This window comes from Phodopus roborovskii, unplaced genomic scaffold (assembly GCF_943737965.1).
Source record: "Phodopus roborovskii unplaced genomic scaffold, PHOROB, whole genome shotgun sequence".
Classification (NCBI taxonomy): domain Eukaryota; kingdom Metazoa; phylum Chordata; class Mammalia; order Rodentia; family Cricetidae; genus Phodopus; species Phodopus roborovskii.
The window spans coordinates 4,500,618-4,523,254 of NW_026126558.1; the positions used below are offsets into that span (position 1 = coordinate 4,500,618).

The following is a 22,637-nucleotide window of genomic DNA, read 5'->3' on the forward strand; positions in this document are numbered from 1 at the left end:
ATAATGGAAGACAACATTGGTAGACATTGGCAACTGCCCCCTGGCCTCCCCATGTACATACAAATAAAAACACTAGTCCTAAACACAAGCAACTGAGGGCAGGTCCCATCCAGGTGGAGGCCCCTCTGTAGCATGTCTCAAGACCAGTTAAGCAATCTGTCTCTTAGAGTACAAACATATCTCAGGTCTTTCAACGAAGCTCACTTACCCCCAACTCTCACTATACATTAAAATCAGTCACTTTCTTGCCTGCTTGGCAAGATAGCTGTTTGGGACTGGGACTTTATTTACCTATAAAAACACAGGATTAGGCACTGTTGGCTCTAAACTGACTCACAAGGTGGGGTTTAGGGGCTGAACTTGAAAAAAAAAAAAACTCTACTGCAAAATGGTGATTAATAATGAAATCAATAGTAAAATAAAGCAATATAGTCCCTCCCTCTTTTGTGGTGCTGGGATAGAACTGTAAGAATGCTAAGGCAAACACTAAAGAGTCAAGAAGTGATTCTATTAGCCATGAGTTAGCTAGGAAGAGATCCAATTAACTGTTCCTGTCTGGGGCCTTCTGCTGTGATTACAGTTTACATGATACTTCCTCTTCTCACCAGAAGCCATCCCATCAGCCAGTGGGACCAGCTGGAGTGACAGTTGAGGAGAGGAAGGACGGGCTGGGCTGAGCAGCGGGGGCAATTAAAGGTGCCCTTGGAGTTTGTGTTGGGGACTCACAGACTCCAGGTCAGCCTGACTGTAATGCAGGTGGAGGAGTGGGTGAGGGAGGGACTGGACCAAGGGACTGCTCGCACCTTGCCCACTGACAGTTCTGGGATTTCTTGCTAAGTCTATAAGCAACCCACTGCTCCAGGAAGCCTTGCCATTGCTGTCCCCAGAATGCAGACAGGCAGCTGTCCAGCAGCCAGTAGCTTACTTGTGTGTGCTCTCACAAAGAGCCTCCTGCAGCCAGTGCTGCATCACTGCTGGCTTCACCTTGTCCCCATGTCCATGCTGAAGCTGGAAAAATGGCTTCAGCGCACTGTCCACATAAGAAGAGGCTGTGCTGGGGACTTCCTGGAATGTAATTATCAGCCCGGGTTAAGGACATAAGAAAACAAAAAAAAGAGCCACCACACCATTAGTGTTCAGCAAACAGCTTCATCCCTCCCACATAGTAACCAGAGGGCCACAGAAATCACCTGGAGACGGCAGTGTGCCAAAGTGCACCCCTCCCCACCTGCCCCTCTATTCCAGGTCAGGCTTGATTTTGAAGTATGATGCACAGGACTGAGTTCCTGACTCCTCCCTCTAGGAGATGCCCAGGGCTGGCTCTACATCCTGTGGCACAGGGGACTTGGTTCCTTGCTCTGTAGGTGAAGACTGCCCCCAGTGCTCAGTGGATATGCTGTGCATACTCTCACACACACACCATGATGCCCATAGAACAGAAGGAAATGGAAGTCACCTGGCAATGTGCTCAAGCCTCTCCCATCCAACAACAGTGAACAAGACACTTTTGTTATAAGTGATAGTGTTCTACTGCACAATTAAATCAGCTTTGTTTGATTTTTGACACGGAGCCTGACTTTGCAGCTCAATATAAAAACAAACTTGTAATTCTCCTCTTAGCCTCCCAAGTGCTAGGGTTACAGGTGTAAATTATAATGCTTTGCCAATCCAAATGTTAACGTGAAAAGGGACAACTGGACATGGTGGCTCTCACTTGTAATCCCAGCACTTAGGAGGCTGAGGCACAAGGGCTGCTATGTTTTGAGGGTGACCTCAGCTACATAATGAAGTCCAAGCTAGCCCGGGCTACAGAGTTAATTTTAAACCCTGTTCTTTAAAGATGATATTGGTGATGACAATGACTCTGATAGTAATGACGAGGACAACAGCAATGATAAACAAGACAAAGGAATCCAGTCAGATGAATTTTGGTCAATGTAAGTCCAGCAACAAGGAATAACTTCCTGTACCCAAGAATTATGGCAACAAATGGGAAGAGTAATGCTAACAGGAGATAGACCTCTGCTCACATGAAAGCAAAAGGAAGGTGACAGACCATTTCTATAGTTCTTGAGTTTGGGGTAGTAAATAAACCAAAAGGCAATAAACTAAGTCTAAAACTTAACCATAACTGTGAAAGTTAACCAGAGGGAAAACCAATCATGTGAGAGTAAGAACAGGTGAGAGAATGCATGAAGATGAGAATTTAGCTGCGAAAAAAGATTCTCAGATGACTTTTCTACAACCCAAGTATCTAAAACAGTCTCTGACACCAGGCAGCATGTGCCTTTCTTTGTCTTGTAAGTGCCATTAGCATTTTCTTTTTGGGTGCTGGAGTGAATCCTTGTGCAAGCTAAGTAAATACTATATACCACTTAGCTACATCTAGCTCCTAATATATACTAAAATGTATTTTTTAAATTGAGTTCTTAGTTTATTATGGGTAGTGGTGTTTGTGTCATGGCATGCATGTGGAGGCCAGAGGACAGCTTGTGTGAGTCACTTCTCTCCTTCCAGCAGGTAGGACCTAGGGATCAAATTCAAGATTGTCATCATGGCTACCACAATGAACCATAACATATTCTTATGTTATGGTCATTCTATTGTTTTCAGTGAAAGAACAAGGAAAATCAGGTGTTTCCAATAACCATTTGCAGGAGTAAGATAAATTAAAATTTTTTGTGACTATATGAAGACAAAAATGAATTTTACATAAACAGGACTTAGAAATGTCATTAAATGGTTTCTTGGGGCTGGAAAGAAGAGTCAGCAGTTAGGAATCCTTGTAAATCCTATAGAGGACCCAGGTTTGATTCTCAGCACCCATGTGATGTCTCACAACCTTCTATAACCTCAGTGTCAGGGGATCCAATAGGCAGGCACATAGTGCACATACACACATGCAGGAAAAATGGTCACATACACCAAGGAAAATAAATCTAAAATAAAAATTTTAATTGCCTTCTTTTTTAAAGAAAGTACTTTTCTAGCCAACTGTGGTACTGTATGCCTTTAATGCCAGCACTCCACAGGCAGAGAAAAATGGATCTCTGTGGAGCTAAGGCCACCCTGGTTTATATAGTGAGTTCCAAGCTAGTCAGTACTTACACATATAAGAAAGTACTTTTCCTTAAGATCCAAAGCCCACAGGCCCCAAGTGCACACTATGGGTTGTACTGGCAGCTAGCTCCTGACCCTTCGGAGTCCCTTACCTCAGTCTACCCGTGGACCACATCATCCTGCCCCCTTACACACAGAGCTCTCTCCAGAAGTGACACTGACCTTGTTGGTCCTGCGGTAGAGCCTGGGGACCTCTAGGGCACTCTTCAGATAACTGAAGCAAGACTCACTCAGGTCCTGGACAATCCTGCTGCTGAGAGCTGGCACATGGGCAGACAAGGAACTCCGAGAGTCTTCCAGGGCCGCTGTGGACACAGGGCAGCTGAATTGAGTCACTGGTCCAGCCTAGGGTAAGCTCCATTAAAATGAGACCGTTTAGAGTGCACTAATAAAGCATGTCATTGTATAAAACAAGGATCTCATTTATAGAAGTTAAAAGCAAAACACAGAAACAACTAAGGATTAACAACTGGAGCTTAGATACTGCAGTCTATGGTATTTCACTTTATGTTATTTCACATTCAGAGATTGAGTCTGAGTTAATTTTTTTACCTGAGATAGATGAAAAATTCTTGAAGCCGATCATTTCAAGTTTTGGCTTGACTATCTCCAGGAGTTCTGGAAGCTGAAACACACATTTTGGATACTAGTTTCTTCTTTCAATCAGAACAAGCAGCTTCTCACCCACAAACTCAGACATGATTAAGTAGTGCTGAAACCTAAGCCAGAACTTGCAGGTCAAAGGCCCCATCAAGTGGGAGTCATGTTCTCAGTACAGAAGCACACAGCAAGGGACGACTGGCTGCATGGCCACTAAAGGCAGAAGAAAAGCACAAAATTCATTTTTCAGCTCTCCATGACACCAAAACTGCTCATAGTAATAGCCCATGTTTTCTCAGAATGCAATGCATTTATTCAATCACACAAAACATAAACTGTGGAAAGCAAAATCCATCTGGAGGTGTAAACTCTATGAGTGTCCCATAAAGTTCTCTGAAGGCTGAGAGCGAAACATGAGCTCGACAAAGAACACAGATGGGGAACTTTCAAACACATGGAGCAGTGAACTGCAAATTACAGCCCAGCCTGCCACAGGCCACGCCCCAGCAGAGCGGAGCTGATGAGGAAAGTGGAGCCCGACTGTGCCAAGAGGTTAGGTTACTCCTGAGCAAGGAGCAGTGGGCAAAACACAACACAGCAGCTCCCAGGAAGCGAAGATGTGGCACACTCAGAGGTTGATGGTGGAGAGGACAAGTAGGGAAATGTCCACTGGGGCAGAACATCCTTGCCAGCTGCCCGTGATCCCACAATTTACAGATTCATATATCTCCCAGTGCAGTTAAGCTCACCCAGTCCTGAAGCCTGTCCAGGTCTGAGACCACATACACCAGCTGAGTGCTGGAAATGGATGGTGTCTGTACTTCTGAAGAATGGCTTCCTTGGTCTTCGGAAGGGTCTTTGCTGCCAGCCAAAGGTTTTTTATTCTCCTTGGTGCTTTCATTTGAAATGGGCCTGACAGAAATCTGGGAAAAGATTTGAAGGACCACTCACTGACTGACACACAGGGCATCTGTACTTGCTCAGGAGCTCTGCACACACGCTAGCTATGCACAAGCACCGAGAGAAGGATAGCAGGCCTGTCCCAGGCAGGTTTTGGCCCTGCTCTCCTTGTAATTGCTGCTCCTGGCTGTCTTCTGACATAGCCTGTGGGGCAGGACAGTCTGAGGAAGTCTGTGAGCAGATGAGAGGGAGGAGACTTTCACAGAGCTCCATCCCACCTCACAACTCAGCTCAGAAATAAACCCTCACCACAGCCACAAACAAAAGCCATTTTGCCAAATTAAAGAAGAACAGAGACTCAAGGTGCTTAATGTTTCAAGCCCACAGGGTAAAGGCTGGCGGATCTATGACTGGACCTCAAAGGCTAATAGAGAAGAGTGTGCCTGTCACTCACTGCCCTCTTTGTGGTGTACTTCTTCTTAAAGACATCCTGTTTAAGGATTCCTACACCATGAGGACTGACTTGTATGTCTGTCACTGAGGGTGTCCCTGAGGTGGCTCTAAAGACTGAGGTCTGCAAGGACCTAAAGCGGGAGCCCAGTTCTTAGTAGTACTGACCTCCTGGGGATAAGAGCTCCGGGATCTCCCTGAGTGCCAACTGAGCAGAGTGTGTGGAGAGCTAATACATTTGAGTACCTGAAGAAGGTAAAGAGGTCCTAAAATAGAGGGCAACTACTTTGATGATCATACGACCATTTAAAACTTAAACCTACTTACATTTATTTCTAGTGTTTTTTTTTTTTTTTTTTTTTTTTTTTTTTTGTTTCATTTTATTTCCAAGGTGCTTTGAGTCAGATTTTGAGAAGAGAAAAAAACTTAGTAAGTGGGACTTCTTAGTAACTAATTCTGATCATGTGGCTAGGTGTCCATAGCTAGATCTGATATCATGGCACATTTTGAATATCCTGTGGGTGTTTAGCTACATGCCACTTTAAGTTCTACCAGTGCTGACTGTAGAGAGGGGCTGCTTGCTACTCACTTCACTGACAAACACAGAGAATCGGGCCAGAATCTGCAAGGTGAGTCTCCACAGACGGTGTGCCAACAAAGGCAGAAACATCTCATTGGACCAGCATTTCTCCAGGCTGCTCCATGTTCTGTGAGAAGCCAACAGGCAATATGGACTTCCATCTGGAGAAAAACCACGGACCCAGGGCATATCATTCAGTTATAGCTACCATCAGCATACAACTCAAAATAAAGCACAGGGCATGCCATGGCCTCATGGCCACAGAGATGCTAGAACAGCACAAGACCACATGTCTTCAGTGTGATGTGTTTGGTAACTCACCTGAGTCTGTTTCCCAGACATGGGAGCTAACACCAAACACAGCACTGAACTATTTTTTAACTGGTACTTTATACCACAGCAACATACACAATGGTATGTGGCAGCTTGCAAGACTTAAATTTCAGTTTTTACCCCCTCAACATGGCTACTATCCACACAGAGGAGGTCAATCCCTTATGACTACTTCTGCACAGATGGACAGATGGACAGAAACAACTCAACTCAGTAAGAGGTTTCAGACTGGCATAGACCTGGCTGTGTTAGTGCAGGCACTGAAGCAGGAGGACTGGGAACCTGTGTGGCACAGAAATATTATGTATCTCAATGGCTGTCCAGAATGGTGCATCATAAGTCTGATCACCTGCAGCTGCCATCTGCTCAGAGTCCTTGCGAGGCCTAGCTTGTGCCAATTAAGTCTTTGTCAGGAAGAAACAGGAGCATGCAGACCCATGTGCAGCCTGCACATGACTGGGTTGGGGGTAGGAAGAAAGGTGAACTGCCAAAGTCTACAGACAGCTGACTGAATCTACAGCATTCCACCATGGATATGCCCAATCTCAAGAGCACTGGTCAGAGTCCAGAGTATACAGGGACCATACACAGGGGTACAGCCGTGATATGTTGCATTCAGGATAGAAAAGGTCACTTTTTAACTTTGTAAAGCATCCCTTTTTATCATCTTTCCAAAGCAAGAAACTTGATGAACCAAAAGACTGTTTTCTGTTTTGCTGCATTTTAAAAATAAATAAATAAATAAATTCTAGCCAGATGGTGGTGGCACACGTCTTTAATCCCAGCACTTGGGAGGCAGAAGCAGGCAGATCTCTGTGAGTTCAAGGCCAGCCTGGTCTACAAAGTTACACAGAGAAACCCTGTCTCGAAAATCTAAAATAAAATAAATAAAGAAAAGGAATTTCTGAGAATTACTGGTAGAGCGCTTGCCCAGCATGTTATGGGTCCCTGAGTTCAGCAGTACAAAAAGAATTATTTATTTATTTTGAGATGTCAAGCCAGTATCCTTACAGCACAACTTACTGTATGGTGAGAAAAGGCAGGAACATTCTCGGGACCAGGGTTGAGCTGGCTGGTGAGCTCAGCTAACCCCTTTAGGGGACACCTGCTGTTTCCATTCTAAGGTTACCTGGGGCGTCTTCTAGCCCGTCTGTGAGTGATGCTTCTAAGGATCCTGCCACTTCTCTAAACCTGAGAAAGAAGGACATGGATCAGTGTTCTGCAAATGCTTTTCCTTGCCTAGCCTCCTTTCTTGCCCACTGAAACCCCATATTCTCAAGGATATTCAAGACCCTTTTTTCTTTTTCCTATGTGAGAGATAAAGTCCTCAATTAAGTCTCTATTTTGCAGGGTTCTCTGCTATTTGCAGCTAGTCTCAAATACACATCATCTGAGCCTTATTAAGAGGATTCCTTAAGTTCCACTTTTTAGTAACACTTCAAGGCCACTCATAGTGCTATCTCTAAACCGCTACATCAGCAAAAGCACAGTGAAGAAATGTCCCAAACTAAGACACAGGAAAGCTGGCTTTATACGTGCGTTTGTCACTTGAGGGAGATTTTCAAGGTCCCAGTCACTGAACATGCCATGCCATCAGCCTCTGCCTATCCCCAGCGCCCAAACACTATCAGATCTGGATTTCACGAATGGAGACTTTGTGTTTTCCTGACTGCAGAATGAAGCTATTCTTTGGATCTGACAACTGGCTGCATCCATGGACACTGTTTCTAACTGCACCAGCCTTTGCACGTTCTTGCACTTGCTAACCCTCACTAACAGGGAATTCTGACTTATGCTCAAGATGAGGTCATCTAAGTGACACTAAGAGTCACTTCATGGAAATGAACTGTGCAGGTACCAGGCAAACCTATGATAGGCTGGCCTTGGCAATAAGAGAGAAAAGGCAAGAAGCATAGAAAAGTGGTAAGAGCTCCAGGGAGCAGCCCCCAAGTACAAGGACTAGAGGAAGGCTGCGCGTAGCAGCAGTACATACCAGCCCCTAGAACTCTGCCTCAGCCCCACAGCATCTTTCAAAATCTACACAAAACACAGAAAAGGAGCCTGATACAGAGGCCTAGGGCCTAGCTCCACTGTCCACAATGGAAAGGTGGAACCATCTAAGAGGCACATCCAAGGTGAGGATGTGCCATGATTGTGGTAGTCTGTGGAGTAGAACATAGTACCAAACACAGAACCTGGTACTAAAAAGGAAAACAGGTTTAGTTTAGCAAACTAGGTAAAGGAACAAGGCCCCAAGTTATGTGAACATTTGTGAAAATTCACAGAAACAATGGAAGGGAGCCCCTACAGCAAACACTCTGTTTAACAGTGGTACATATGCTGGTGAGCCAAGAAACACAACTCAGAAAGAAAGGTCCAAGACAGCAGGCAGAGCTGCCTTAGGGAGGCCAGTGCCTTGCAACACTTCTGACCACCATGGTGAACTCTGAGCAGCCATGCTATGGCCAGCCTTCAGATGCACTAGAGCGTCACTGTGCATGGGATCTCAGCAGGAGAGGAAAGACAGCTAAACTCTAACTTTTGGGTTTGGGGAAACACTCCACACACGTTTCTCCCTGAGCACCATGGTCTACAGGAAAGTAAAAGCACTCTTACACCTGTAGCAGCCCAGAGTGGAGGGTGCCACTCTCTCTCTGCTCTAAGTACCAGACAGCATGAAGCGTATATAATCTGTGGACATGCAGCTCTGAGAATAGGGACTAGGGAGACAGAGTGAAGATACCTAAGCCTTCATACCATGGATTTCACATCAAAGAAGGAACTACAAATCATACACTCACAGAATGTTCTGGAAGCACATTCCAGAAACTTCTACTTGAAGGGCCAGCACTTCTCTGAACAATCTGAAACTTTCTGGGTCATGTGTGCATTTATTTTCTCCACTAGGGACAGAACAGACATCTACTTTCCAATATGCCCGTAAGGGTCAACGTCAAGCAGACAGACCAAGATCTCTGGAAGGAGCAAACCCAAGGCGGCTCATAAGAAAGGCTGTTGTGTGGGCTAGGCTGCCTTTTCCTAGGGTGGGCAAGCAGTGCTTGTCAGATGCAGCAGTTCACACCGATCCTGAGAGCCCATCAGTACATTTTAGCAAAACCTCTAAGTACCAGAAGCCTATCCTCGGGCTTGCCTTTTGTGGTTTCTGTTTTTTTGAGACAGGGTCTCCCAGTCTGGAATCTTCTCACCCTGCATCACAGTGCTAAATAACAGGTATATGTAAGCTACCACATCCTGACTCAGGTTTGTTTAAATGGTTCTCAAATATTTGTGGTAATAGTGTTACTCTGACCTCAGCCATGTTGACAGAGCTGTCATTTCTCAGAATAAACACCCAGGAAATGTTCTGCAAAATCTTGTATTATCCCTTGGATGAAAGAAGAATTGAACTGAAAGAGCTACACTTTATAATTTAAGCATACTCTTAAAATTGCAAATGAAACAGTTTACAAAGGCTAATTCTTCAAATGCCAGGGCAAATCTGGGAACAACATCCATTTCTAAAGAGACTGGCTGAGTTTCAGCTCTGTCAGCTAGAGCTGTGTGTAGGGCTACATGGCAGGCTAGGGTGACTGGAATGTGGTATGCTAGGTAGCTTAGGGACCTAACACAGTCTAAGTTGAGTCCCAGGCTACAGGAGCACTGGGGACTCAGTACTGTCTCTCTCTTACAGTCCTGCTCATGGAAACAGTGCTGTGCTGGTTTGAAACCTACACCTGGACTCTGAGGCTTCCCACCCTGGCTCTGGTGATACTCATGGAATAACTGTTTTAGCACAGATCCTGCGCCTTACATTAGCAACCCCTCATTTCTTTCTGAGAAAGTGACTGTGGGAAATGAAGAGCAAGCTCAGAGCATAGGTGACAAGGACACCCAGCTCAGGGCATTGTTACTTCGCTGTTCAATAATGATAAGGTGTTCAGTTCTTACAATTAGGGTAGCTGCTTCTTGATGTTGTTTCCACTGAGCAATTATCTTCAGAGCTTTCCATCATATTTGTGAAGTACTTGGCCAGCCAAACAAGAAAGCCGGTGCCCTTCATGGAACTTTCCCTCATAAGCTTCAGCAATGCTAGTCTGGGCAGGATCTGCTCCACCTCCTTTGGGATACTACAGAAATGGCAGCTCTACTCTGCTTGATTCTTGGGGAAGCAAGCTGCTAGGACTTGTCTGAATTTCTCAGCATTCTACAGATTTGCTTGTTGACATGGTGACAGATCATAAAATCTGGAAGGATAGTATCATGGTCTTCCAGGTTAGGGAACAAAGGTCACAAGTGTCACAGGGGAGAAAATAACTACCTGCTTTTCACAAGCTGAAGGGGGTGACACAGAGCCAAACACAGGCCCAGGACTGGAGGCAGATAGTGAATGGAAAGGACAGAGTGATTGCCATCTAGCACCTTCAGTGCTTTTCATCACAAAGCCAGAGGGACTGTGGCAATGAAGCCAGGCCTGGAGTCCAGCTTACTTCAAGTCCAGTTTCTCTCCCACACCAGAAAACACACACTTTCTTGGTAGTTCAGCAAGCATGATGCATGAACATCTTCACTTTAATTCTGCCATCCATAGAGAACTGCTAACTGGAGTAATATCCCCTCCCCAAAATTTTAAAAGCCTTAATAATAATTTAAAAATTTTAATTAATTAGCAAATGCCAGTTAGCTGAGTGTGGTGACAGGCACCTATAATCCCAGTAATTGGGAGGCTGAGGCTAGAGGATCATGATTTTAAGGCCAGCCTGAACTCCATAGCAAGAGTATGCCTCAACCATGAAAAAGTCTATTTAGAAGGGCAGGATGCAGTGCAGTGACTGACCTTATCTGAAAATAAACAGGTAAGTTCCATTTATTGCTGAAGCTGTGATAGGCAGGGTGTGCTCGGAGTCGCTTCACACTGGCCTGGGAACCACATTGCCGTTCAAACCTCTGTACAAAGTCCATGCTCACTGTGTATTTCTAGAAGGAGAACAAACGGTGGGATTTTCTCTATTAGAACGCTAGACAGTCAGGAGCATACGGCAACAATTGCAGTGAAGATAGTAAAGCTCAACACAGAATCAAGCTAGAGCTGACTGACCTTAGGGCAGCTTACTTCCCCAACTTCCCACCTCACTAAAGCTTCCGCCACACCCAGAGTGGCTCTGTGGTCCCCTGGACCCTTAGGAAAAAGCCCATGGGAAGCCCAGGTGTCACACACAAGGCCAGGGCTTTCTGAATGACACAATCCAGTTCCAGGGCAGTGGTGATCTCTGCATGGAATCACAGACAGGAGATTAAGCAGCATAATTCATCAGCACCTCTCCACAAGCGGAAGTTATTTAAAAGGAAATGGGAAAGAGAATCCATCAGATGAGACACACCAATCCTGTGGATGAGAGGTGAGAGGGCTGACTGACAACACTAAACGGAGTGCACCATCAGCACCGACTTAACCTCCCTACTGTCTGACAAAGGAGTCATGACAACCATTCCTCCTTCTACACACACAGCTTTCTGTGGGATCTCCATCCCTAAGTGCCAGGCTCCCTGAAAACCCTTCTGGACTTTTTGCTCTTTCTCAGTTAGAAAGGGCTCAATACCCTGTCACCAAATCCACAGGTCTTACATTTCTTTCAGCTACTTGCGGTATGTCTTACCCTCTGGTGTAGTCTAGGTGTAAGAAGCTGAGACAAAGTGGACAGAACTGTCTCTGAAAACAGGGAAGACTAAAAGAGTACAAAGGCCCACCCCCTTCAGAAGAAGCATGGCACGGACTTCAAGCTGAAGGCATTTGTTGAAAGCGGTAGAGACCCACAGAAACTGCAGCCATTAACACTCGGCCTAAGGGCTGCTTAGTCCTGTTCTACAGTCCTGGAGTTCAGGTTCTCTCAGATAGGTTCCCTTCTGAGCCCAAAACTCTGCTGAGTCCATATGAGTCTCTAAAGAACACAGAGGCATAGAAAGCTCCCTGATCAGCTAGCATCTACATGGCTTTCACCCCATTTATGATATCTAATCTAAAAAACACAATAGTTTTCAAAATCATAAAACCTGGTTACAAACTTTATCAAAACATAAGTTATCACAGTATTTAAGAGTCTACATGCAGGACTAACAGCACAGTGGGTTTCGCTGGTAAAGGAAGCTCCAGACTTGTCCGAACCAAAGTCCACCAGTTAACTGTACCCCTACACAGCTGAAAGGATCAACAGATTAAACAGGCAGATTAGAGAAAGCAAAGAGAATTAGAAATGACCATGATGGCAATTAACACCAAGCACTCAATACTCAGGAGTGACAGTTCACACAGAACTGAAGAAAACATTCCCTCCTGAGAAGACAGGCCATAGCACCATCTGGAGTACAACAGCGAAGTGGCAGGGAGAATAGAGAACTTGAGGAATGAGAGACAGTAACACCTGAAGAGACAACACATATGACATAGCAGAGTGAATTAAAATACTAGTCCTCAGTGCAGGAAACCCAAAAAAGCCCAAGGGTAATAAGATGTTCAAACACGCCAGAGTCAGACCCTAACAGCAACCGGAGAGGACAGACAGATCAGTAGCTCACTGGTTACTGGGCCAAAGAGCTCTGCATGCCAAGAGCTCCATCTCTATCAAACTACCTTCTCAAAAGAAATGCAGGGGTAAACTGAGCGCTTATTGTAAAGACACGAAGTATGTGGTCAATAAGCCTTACTATAAAAGCCTTCCAAGGGACCAGAAGTAGGAAGAAGAAAGAATGTGCTGACATCTTCAGTGAGCAACAGTGAACAGCAGAAAGGATAAACCCAGGGAGTCATTTACAGAGTGATGACTACTAAAACCAGGAAATGTCAAATTTTAAACATATCAAAGCCTAAGTTACAAAAGAACAGGAAAAGAAGGGAGAAAGGGGAAGAAACAAGGAAGTAACCAGGGCAGAGGAGAACAAAGCAAGCCCCACCACACCTTCAAAGTCACATAATTAAAATACAGTTTTTATGAGGAGATCACCAAAGCAAGCTCCAGAAGCAGGAGCCAGGGGAAGACCGATCTTCATGCTCAGATACATCAAAGACAACAGTGGGCCTCGAGCACCGGAGCGCCTCCTGCGATCTTCAACATTCTGCTACTTCTCCTCAACATTACAAAACAGAAAGAGAGATGTGTGGCACGTGTGTGGGAGGTGCTGGGAATCAGAACTCAGGTTCTCACACCAGGAGCTTTCCCACATCAGGAGCTTTCCCACACCAGGAGCTCTTACCTAGCTCACACTTGAATTCTCATGGGAAACAACTACATGGATACTCACTTTATGTGGGTCTTGGGACTTTTTAAAGGAATGTAGAAATTACTGCATATATCTATACACAACTGCCTCTAGATTGAATTATGATCACAATCTAAGATGAGAATGTGGTCTTAGAGATAGCTCAACAGTTAAGTGTGCATACTGCTCCTTTGCTCGCTCCTTCCTTCCTTCCCTCCCTGTCCTCCCCTCCCCCCTCTCCTAAAGGGTATGGATAATTTGCCTTAGTGTATGTCTGTGCCACTGGCATGTCTGGTACCTGTGGAGGTCAGAAAAGGCTTTGGATCCCTGGAACTGATTGTGTGGGAATTTAATCTATGTTATCCGGAAGAGCAGCCAGTGCTCTTAACCACAGAGCCATCTCTCCAGTCCACTTCATACTGTTACTGTAGGGGACTCAAGTTTGGTTCCTAGTACTACATCATGAGGCTTACAATCAACTCTAACTCCAATTCTGGGGGAATCTGATGCCTTCTTCTAAGTGCACATACCCATCCCCTCCAATTACACATACATAGAAATAAAATCTTAAAATAAAAAGAGAACTTTCTCATTCCTCTCCAAGTACCATATCAATACTTGAAAGAAGCAGTTTGTGTTCAACAAAAACTCACTCAACAGTCAGTTTTGTTTTTTCATTAACCCAAAGACCAAAACTATGTCAATGAAAATGTGACTTTCCCTAGGCTAGAGAATATTTTTTAAGAACCAAGATGATAAGACATTACCTCATGAAAGGCGTCAGGATCCCCAGGATTGAAGAGTGAGGGTAGCTTTTCCTCTAGTCCTCGAACTATTTCTGGCCACACAGAATTCACCAAGAAATCATAGCCAGGAACAATAGCACCTTTCTCACTGTGGGACAAGAGCCAAGACCAGTCAGCTCACTCTACCCTCTACTTACTGCATGGTGTTTAAATAAAGGCCCTCAGCCTAAACCTTTTTTTAAAAAAACTGTTTTAAAGACTATACTTTGTGTCTACATTATTTCAATTTCACTTCTGGGTCTCAGTGTCATACTGACCCTGACTCCCTGACACCTCCTCCACGATCCTGTCAGGGAGAAGGCAAAGTCACTGCATAAAAAGTTGATGTAACTCTTTCACTCACGGACAGCCATCCAGACTCTTAGCTTGGGAACACCAGCCTAAAAGCAAGCATAATGGCACAGCCCTGCTCTCTCAGCACTCAGGAGGCTGAGGCAGAAGAAATATGAGTCCCAGGCTAGCCTGGGCCACACAAAAAGACATGGTGTCAAAAACAGTAGCCTCACACCACAGGAAGAGCAACCTTTGCATTCAAGACACTTACTATAAGCCATGCCAGTTTCCTAACCCATCTGCTCCTAAAGCGCTGTGCTTTCATGCTCTAAGAATGTATTCAGTTCTAAAAATCTATGATATTTCATCTAAAATCTTGGTACAGATCTTGATAATGTGTGTGTGCTTTGTTTTGTAGTGTCTGGAAATAGGTACTGGATTTCTAATCTGCAAATTCAGCACCGTGATAAAAGTACACACTTAAGCTCATAAAGCGGTTTCTGTATGAAAGAGGTCAGCTGACAGTACAGGACCAGACAGTGAAGGGCCTCCTCCATTGTGCCAGGAGGCTGCACCCTCCCCACGAGCACTGATAAGCCCTGAGAACAGGGGAGAAGGTTCAGCATGATCTGAGAACTGGAAACCTGCTCGGGTCCTACTAAGTTAGACAACAGAAGACTGGTCAGATGGCAATGGTTAAAGCAAAGGATTAAAGCAAATGGAAACTGACTAAAAGGAGGAGAACTAAAGACAGTTTCAGGATCAGTATAAAACTTGCCGATTTCAATACCGGACACTGGGAAATAGCCGATTGGGAGGATTTATGCCTTGCATGTACAAGTTCCTGAGTTTAAGCCCAGTACCACAAAACTAGAAAATGCTTGTTTGGATTATGGAATGATATTTGGACCATGAAAAGAACATACTTTCAGTTTAAACTGGACTTGGGAAGAAGGCAGTCCAGAAGAGGAAAATGGAGGACTCCATTCAGAGACACAGCCTGAGTCTTGGCTTTGTTGCAGCACTTGCATTCAGATCTGCCTTCCTGAAGCAGGGAGGAGCAGTAACACACTAGGCTCACAATGGACTAACTCACTAAGCCAGCCCTAGGGAGCAGCTCAGGCTGAACCCTTGAACTTACCTTGACACAGCTCCTCCTGTGACTTCCCGGAGAAGGCGGCAGTGGTGAGGGACGAATTCCAGGAGCTTGTTATACATGAGTTGAAGGCCACTGGGATGAGACTCAACAAACTGTTCTACAATCACCTGTTTAAAAAAAAAAAAAGAAAAAGAAAAAAGGAAACTATTTTAAAATAGCCTTTAAAAGAAAAACACAGATACTACAAAGGTGGGAGGGGAAACTTGGGCTACTCTCCTTTTTGGCTGTTATTGACTTGAACTCATTAAGAAATCAGCTGGCCTAAATCTCACAGAGATCAGCCTGTCTCTACTTCTACAGTGCTGGGATTAAAGGCCTTCCATCATCACCCAGGTCAGCTGCATATCTTCTTTTCCCTTTTTTCTTTAAATTTGTAACAAGGTTGTTTTGCATGTCAATCCCAGGTCCCTCACACTCCCACCCTCCCCTATCACCCCCACCAAACCCCAGCCCATCCCCTTTCTGCTCCCCATGGAGGGTGAGGCCTTCCATGGGGAGTCTTCAAAGTCTGTCATATCATTTGGGGCAGGGCCTAGGCACTCCCCTGTGTGTCTAGGCTGAAGGAATATCCCTCTATGTGGGATGGGCTCCCAAAGTCCATTCATATACTAGGGATAAATACTGATCCATTACTAGAGGCCCCATAGACTGCCCAGTCCTCCTAACTAACACCCACATTCTGGAGGTCTAGGTCAGTCCTATGCTGGTTTCCCAGCTATCAGACCGGGGTGCATGAGTTCCCCCTTGTTCACGTCAGCTGATTCTGTGGGTTTCTCCAGCCTGGTCTTGACTCCTTTGCTCATCACCACTCCCTCTCTGTTACTGGATTCCAGGAGTTTGGCTAGTCTTTAGTTGTGTCTGCTTCTGCTTCCATCAGCTACTAGATGAAGGCTCTAGGAGGCAACTCCATATTTTTAAATAGTAAAACTAAACTGGTCCCATTCAGAACCAGTTGCTATCTTCAGCTGTGGCTCTGACCTGATGTGGGGAAGGAGACTAGGTGACAGGGTCTGGCCTGAGACTGAAGAAACTGCTTCCTCCAGACTAGGTCCAGATTAGAGCAAGGGTTCATTACAGCTCCTCACAGCCTAACCCTGGCCTTTTCTATCACTGCTAGGCTTAGGGGAGGGTATAAGGCAGACAAATGAAAATATATTTCACTTTAATTAATTTATTTTTGGTTACAAGGTTGATGTAACAGGAACTGTATGTTTTAAAAGGGGCCATAACTCACTTAATGAGAAATGTTTTCCATAGACTCATGTCTGAATTCTTGGTTCCCAGAGGTAGAAGCTTCACTATGGATGAGCTTAGAGGGTTTATAGCCTTACCCTACTTCCTGTTCCTGCTCTCTGCTTCCCATATACAGGCAAGAATGTGATCACCCAGCTTTAGCTTTCTGCTCTTGCCAGCATGCTAAGCCTTCTCTGCCATTACAAACTCCATCCCTTTGGAACTGTAAGCTAAAATAAACTCTTTATGATGATTTACCACAGCAACAGAAAGCAAACTAATACACTCGATGTCCTACAAACTTCAATGGTTTCTTTACTTCAGCACTCCAGACTCACTTCAGTGAAAGGCACAGGCTTGTATCTGCAACTGAGATATCCCACTTACTGGTAAATGCCAGTACAGTTTGTTCTCTTCCCTCCACAGACAGCTATACAGTGTAACAAGATAAAAATGTGAGAAACTGAAAACCTACTTTAGCAATTCTAAGATTGTTCAGGATTAAAATGAATCTCTATACTTAATCAGTTCCCAGCAGAACACACAACTCCTACCTGATAGCTAATCCAATGGGTGAAGGATATTTGCCTAAGAGTCCCACTGTCAGCTTGATGTGAAAGCCCTTCATCTGATTCACACCTTCCGAGCCCTGACAATTTCTCCCCGTTTCTCAAGCTTGACCAATATCTTCTATTCCCTAAAGAGCTGTGGACAGATAGTGTGCCTTCCCTTATACATGCCTCACTGCGCTGGACTCTGTGGGTGCTGTACCAGTTGTTTGCTTGTCTATTTTGTTTTCTAGTGCTTAACTGAGTATGATTCATCACTTTAACAGACCTAAAATATTTTGACCCATGCCTTCTTTCTGGGTGAATTAACCCCAGGTAAGAAGACATATCCCAGCTGCATCATGAACACCCACTGGAATGCACTTAATTCCAGTTACCCATTCCTAGCTAGCATGCAAATCAAGCCCTCACACAAAGCAAAGGCAGCACAGCATGGCTCTCTATAAGCTCCCCACACCAGCAGCACATACCTCATCGACATATGGCTTTACCAGGACTTGGCCAACCAGAGCTTCTGCGTCCCGTGTCTTGTCAATGGTGGCATAGGTACGCAGGCAGTGCCGGATGATGTCCACATTAGAGGTCTGCAAGCCTTCTAGCAGGAGGCCTTCTAGAGATTGCTGCAACATTGCTGTGATGCCAGCTATGCGCTGTGGGAAGCCATTAGAAAGCTCATATCACAATGGTTTCCAAACTTCAAATGGCTGTACACACACTGGTGCCTGACCCACAGAAGGCAGTGTGTGGACACTTAAAAGGGGACCTTGCCTGAGTTAACAGCCTATCTCTTCCCATAACCTTTCTCCAAGTAGATCACTGACTCAGCAAAGACAAATTTACAAAGGCAATCATAATGAGAAATGTCGTCTTCCTCTGAAGCTATAAGGTAAGTTGGTTTCTGACAGACATTATAGATTTAAAGCTTGGCTCATGGGCCATTAAGAGTAATTGCTGCTCTTGTAGAGGACCTGAGTTCAGTTCTTAGCACCCACAGTGAATGACTTACAACCACCTATAACTCTAGTTCCAGAACACTTGACACCCTCTTCTAGCATCTATGGACATCAGCAAACACACATGCACTCAGGCATGCACACAGAGACTAAATGGTTACAAAAAGAGCTCAGTTTGGGAATTTGGGAAAATTCAATGCTATCTGTGCCATGGTGTCAGATTTAGAATGTTACTCTTACGACTTAGAGAAGGTTTAAGTCTTTCCATAGAATCTGTAGTTAATGAATGTGGAAAATAGAGCCCCCAACAAAAATCCAAGCCCAGGGTCAACATCCTGTAACTCACAATCATGCCAGACATGCTGCTAGCCACTGAATCAGATTCTGTGCATCCCGGAGCCAAGCCCAACCCATACTTACAGGTCTCACTTTGTCCAAAAGGGGCATGCCCTTGCTTTGTACAGCATGAAACTGAAGCTGGTTAAATTCTGTGGCAATTCTCTCCAAAACCTGTCCAGTCAAGAGTGGGCTGGAAGAAACAAGCAGAGAATTTCATTGCAAGGCTGTTGACTTCCCAGAGAACATGGCACCTGACTGGCCACATGGGTCTAAACCACAGTGCTCAGCTTTCAGACAGTGGTGCTCGTTTGAGACAGCAGCCACCTTGCTATAAGGTCAAAAATCAAACTTTGTGCCATCTGTCTCCTTCAAATGGCATACCCAGACTATTCCAGCCTCAGTGGGCCATCAGTAAAGTGTATGTGACTGCTGCTGCTAGGCTGCATGCCACAGGACCACAGGGTCACAGAGTGCCGTGTGCACCCCAATTGCCCTCACTGTCCCTGCTTTGACTGTATGTCTTTCTCCTACTGTGATCCCTGAACCTTCTCTCCCCCTTTACTTGCTCATCTCTCTTCTTCTGAAATACCTCTGATACTTCTAAAACATCAAATTCTTTTGCCAATTTAATAAAGTAGTCCTAATTGTAGCAATAATTAAATCTCTTAAATACCTTCCTACTTAAATAATAGCTTAAAGTTATGTTACCAATAGTTAAAGGGCACCCTCTATATGCTGTAGGTCCTAGAGAGAAGGCAGTGTGCAGCTGCCATAAAATACAATGCAAGCACCTGTCCCCTAAAACATGATATAAAGTACCAATGCCATGCAAGGAGGAATGGGGAAATGGTGAGCTGGGAAAAATGTCCCTAGCATAAGGACACAGGAACAAACATCACAGTGAGGACATAGGACTGTCTGGCTCTGGACTGTCAAATCAAAACTAGTTGAGAGTGGAAGTGAAAGGGCTGCCCAAAAGATGCTCCTGTGTCTGCAGCTCTTCTCCTGGAGCCTGGGGTTGTTTATGTCTAGTCTCTAAACCCCCCTCAGCCTAACTACTCACTAATTTGTCCTTACCTCCCCTTTGCTACAGCGACGCGTATTGATCTGAGCTAAGCAAAGCTCCCAGTGGTGATCCAGAGCAAAGCAGGCACAGTGTGACAGGTGTTACTAATCCCCAGGGCAGCTGGAAGTCCATCCATTTTTCCCACCTGGCGCCTTTGTTGGGAGTCTACCAGCAACTGACACTGGTAGTAAGGACTGGCCCTGATGCTGGAGACCTTATAGTCTGACAGGAAAAGGACTCAAGTCAACCAATAGCTTCTGTTCATGGTGGCTATGCAAGCCCGATGGCAGAAGGGAGGTGGAGGTCAGGGAAGGTTTACTGTGGTATCTTCTGTGTGTATTGTCTGTACATTGTGATGCAGAATTGCATGAAACTTTCAAGAGCAGAAGACATCAACAGTATCCAAGATGACAGAGCAAATGTCACAAACAAGTGCTGCCCCCCCCACCCCCTTTAGCTTCTACTTCCATTTAGCACAGTGCTACACCACCTTTCCATACCTTATGCATGTTCTGAGTGAATCTGGAAACACATTAAGTGAACTGGGCAGTCAAAGGGAGGTGGCAATGAAAGAAAGGCCCTCAGTAAGAGGGACAGCGGGTCTGGATACTAGGCTCAAGCCTGGATCTTGCTGCAATCAGAGAGCCACAGATCTGGAGAATGTACAAGTGATGAAGGGAGGCTGGGGATTTGAATTCCCAGGATGACTAGGCATTGAGAAGCTGAAAGATCATATTGCTGAGGCATGCACTGAAAGGGTGGGAAGCCAGGCCTAAACCTGGCAGAGGAGAAAGTGAGAGGGAGCAGATGCAGCCATGACCCACCATCAGCCTGCAGCTCCAGCCTAGTGCTCAATGGGGAGATGAGCAAACACTGAGAACTGCTCCACCAAGATTCCAAGCTGGCACTAGGGTAGAGGAGGGATGGGTTCTAGACATGAGAAAGGGAAGGAAAGGGAAAAGAGAGCAGTTTCACCCTAGCCAGCAGGAGAAAGGACACGAGTACTCATTTCCTGAGATAAGGGAGAAAGAAGAGTAGAGCTCTTCTGCCTTGGAGAAAGTGGAGAAAACACAAGAGAGTCAATTTCTCACTCGATGAGTACACATGTCTGAAGAATGGCTGGACAGGCTTTGGTGGGGTCAGACCAATCCCAATCCCAGCCTGGAAAAGCTCACATGTAGCGGACAGTTCATTGTCCTTGGTAAGGTTACGTGAGGACTCCCAGGGTATGTGTTAAGTGTAGAGTTCTGAGACTGCACCCTGGGTTGAGCAGGAATTAGAGGAAGGGCAGTACAACAGGTTCCCAGGAAAGAAGCTGGGATAGGCATCAGGTGCTGACTGAGGACAGGTCAGGAGGGACTGTCACAGTGTGCAGCAGGCAAAGCCAAGTCAACACCACTGGCCCCTAAGCATCCATCTCCCAAATGCTGGGATTATAGGCAGGTGACACACAGCTGACTGAGTGAAAACACTCACCTGTTTGCTTCTAGTGAAGATGCATCTTTAGAATTTTGAGAGTTTAAGATTTTTTCAATTTTCTCAACTGATCGAATAACTTGTATAAGTCTCAACACACTCATCTATAAAGATGTCAAATAAAAACAAAAGAGTAATTAGGATATTGAGAGGCAAAGATCAACATTATACATTTTAAATATTCTTCCATAATCCTGAATTCCCAAGAATATAAACTCATTTCTGGCTTGTCTACAGTGAAATTTCAAAAATCTATTATAAGATATTAAATAACACAAAATAAGATGGCAAGCTGTCTTGCCAGCCCTTGTACTTTTTTTTAAGATACATTTCCATGTTTTTTGTTTCCAATATACTCATCTTTCACTGCATAAGCACAGCACACCTACATACCCAAGAATCAGTTTATTACAGACACTTATTACAAAAGTTTACAGAAGGACAAAGGTAGACACATGGTACAATGCTGAGCTGCTGGCAGAAATTGAGCTTCTGACTCTCAAAGTGCACAAGAACACTCTCTGTGCTAGGGACAAATGGCATGCTTGCTAAGCTTTACTGTGGGGGTGCTACTATTTAACTTATTTAATCTAGTGACCACTCAGGCACATCTCCAATTTTGTCTTCCTTCAATAAGCCAGTAAGTGATGAACATGAGAAGCCTGGGAAGTGTTTATAGCATGTAACACATCACTTTAAAACATTATTGCTACTCCTCTCACCTTATTCACAGACCAGGCATAACACCACCTAGGTGCTGCCCTTAATGGCTACACAGACATTCTGATGTCAATATGCTCTTCTCAGTAGAGTACCCTGAGAGAAACCACACACTCCACAGTGGTGATAAGGCACTAGACTGAACCAAGGTTTAGGGGTAGACACCACAGCATACCTTTTTCTTCCTAATGTCTTCTTGCTTAGACATTCGTTCATCTACTGCCAGAATTCCTTCACTGACAGACGACCTAAGACTCTTGAAAATAATAAAAAAATTGTTTTGCAAAAATGAAGTGTAACATTATAAAACTGACACATTCTATTCTATTTCATAAGACTTAGTGAGGCACCCAGGATATGGAGGCACAGTGATATACAAAGCCAAGGTCATGGGAGACTAGTGACAAAAGTGTGGCATACAGGAGACACCACAGCTGGAGTGGAGAAAGCACAATCAAAGCCTGTGTGTGTGAGCATCTGAGATTTAAGATATGGGGCAGACCCTGAAAATCTGTAGACAAGCACAGGAAGTTTTAGAAGGTCAAGAAATGAGGACAGCCCCGTGCAGGGTGAGCAAGGCACATCCTGGTATTTGCAGGCTTCCCTTTCAAGAGAAGGATAAACTAGGGGTGGGTGTTGGCTTCTTCTTGGGTAAGCTAGAATCTACACAAGAAATATGGATGGATAAAGCATCTTAAGAATGAGGAAATTCAGGAGCCAAGAAGTCAGGAGCACGAGGCTAGAACAGAGAAAAACAAAACATATCCAAAAGCTACCGAATTAGGCCAACTAGGAGATAATTAGGAATG

The 22,637-nt window shown here is 44.8% G+C and overlaps 1 protein-coding gene across 2 annotated transcripts in view; it reads right to left on the bottom strand.

The window, feature by feature from the left end:
- Cog2 (component of oligomeric golgi complex 2) overlaps positions 1-22,637 on the bottom strand; it is a 33,560-nt gene that overhangs the window by 2,315 nt on the left and 8,608 nt on the right. For both annotated transcript variants that reach the window (XM_051201563.1, XM_051201564.1), the window contains 13 exons: positions 22,004-22,084; positions 21,109-21,212; positions 18,648-18,756; positions 17,745-17,924; positions 15,455-15,579; positions 14,002-14,128; positions 10,818-10,957; positions 7,113-7,174; positions 5,660-5,811; positions 4,470-4,643; positions 3,673-3,745; positions 3,283-3,425; positions 926-1,065 (listed from right to left, as the gene is read on the bottom strand). In XM_051201563.1, the coding sequence (XP_051057520.1) occupies positions 926-1,065; positions 3,283-3,425; positions 3,673-3,745; positions 4,470-4,643; positions 5,660-5,811; positions 7,113-7,174; positions 10,818-10,957; positions 14,002-14,128; positions 15,455-15,579; positions 17,745-17,924; positions 18,648-18,756; positions 21,109-21,212; positions 22,004-22,084 (1,610 nt within the window). The remainder of the gene's footprint in view (positions 1-925; positions 1,066-3,282; positions 3,426-3,672; positions 3,746-4,469; positions 4,644-5,659; positions 5,812-7,112; positions 7,175-10,817; positions 10,958-14,001; positions 14,129-15,454; positions 15,580-17,744; positions 17,925-18,647; positions 18,757-21,108; positions 21,213-22,003; positions 22,085-22,637) is intronic.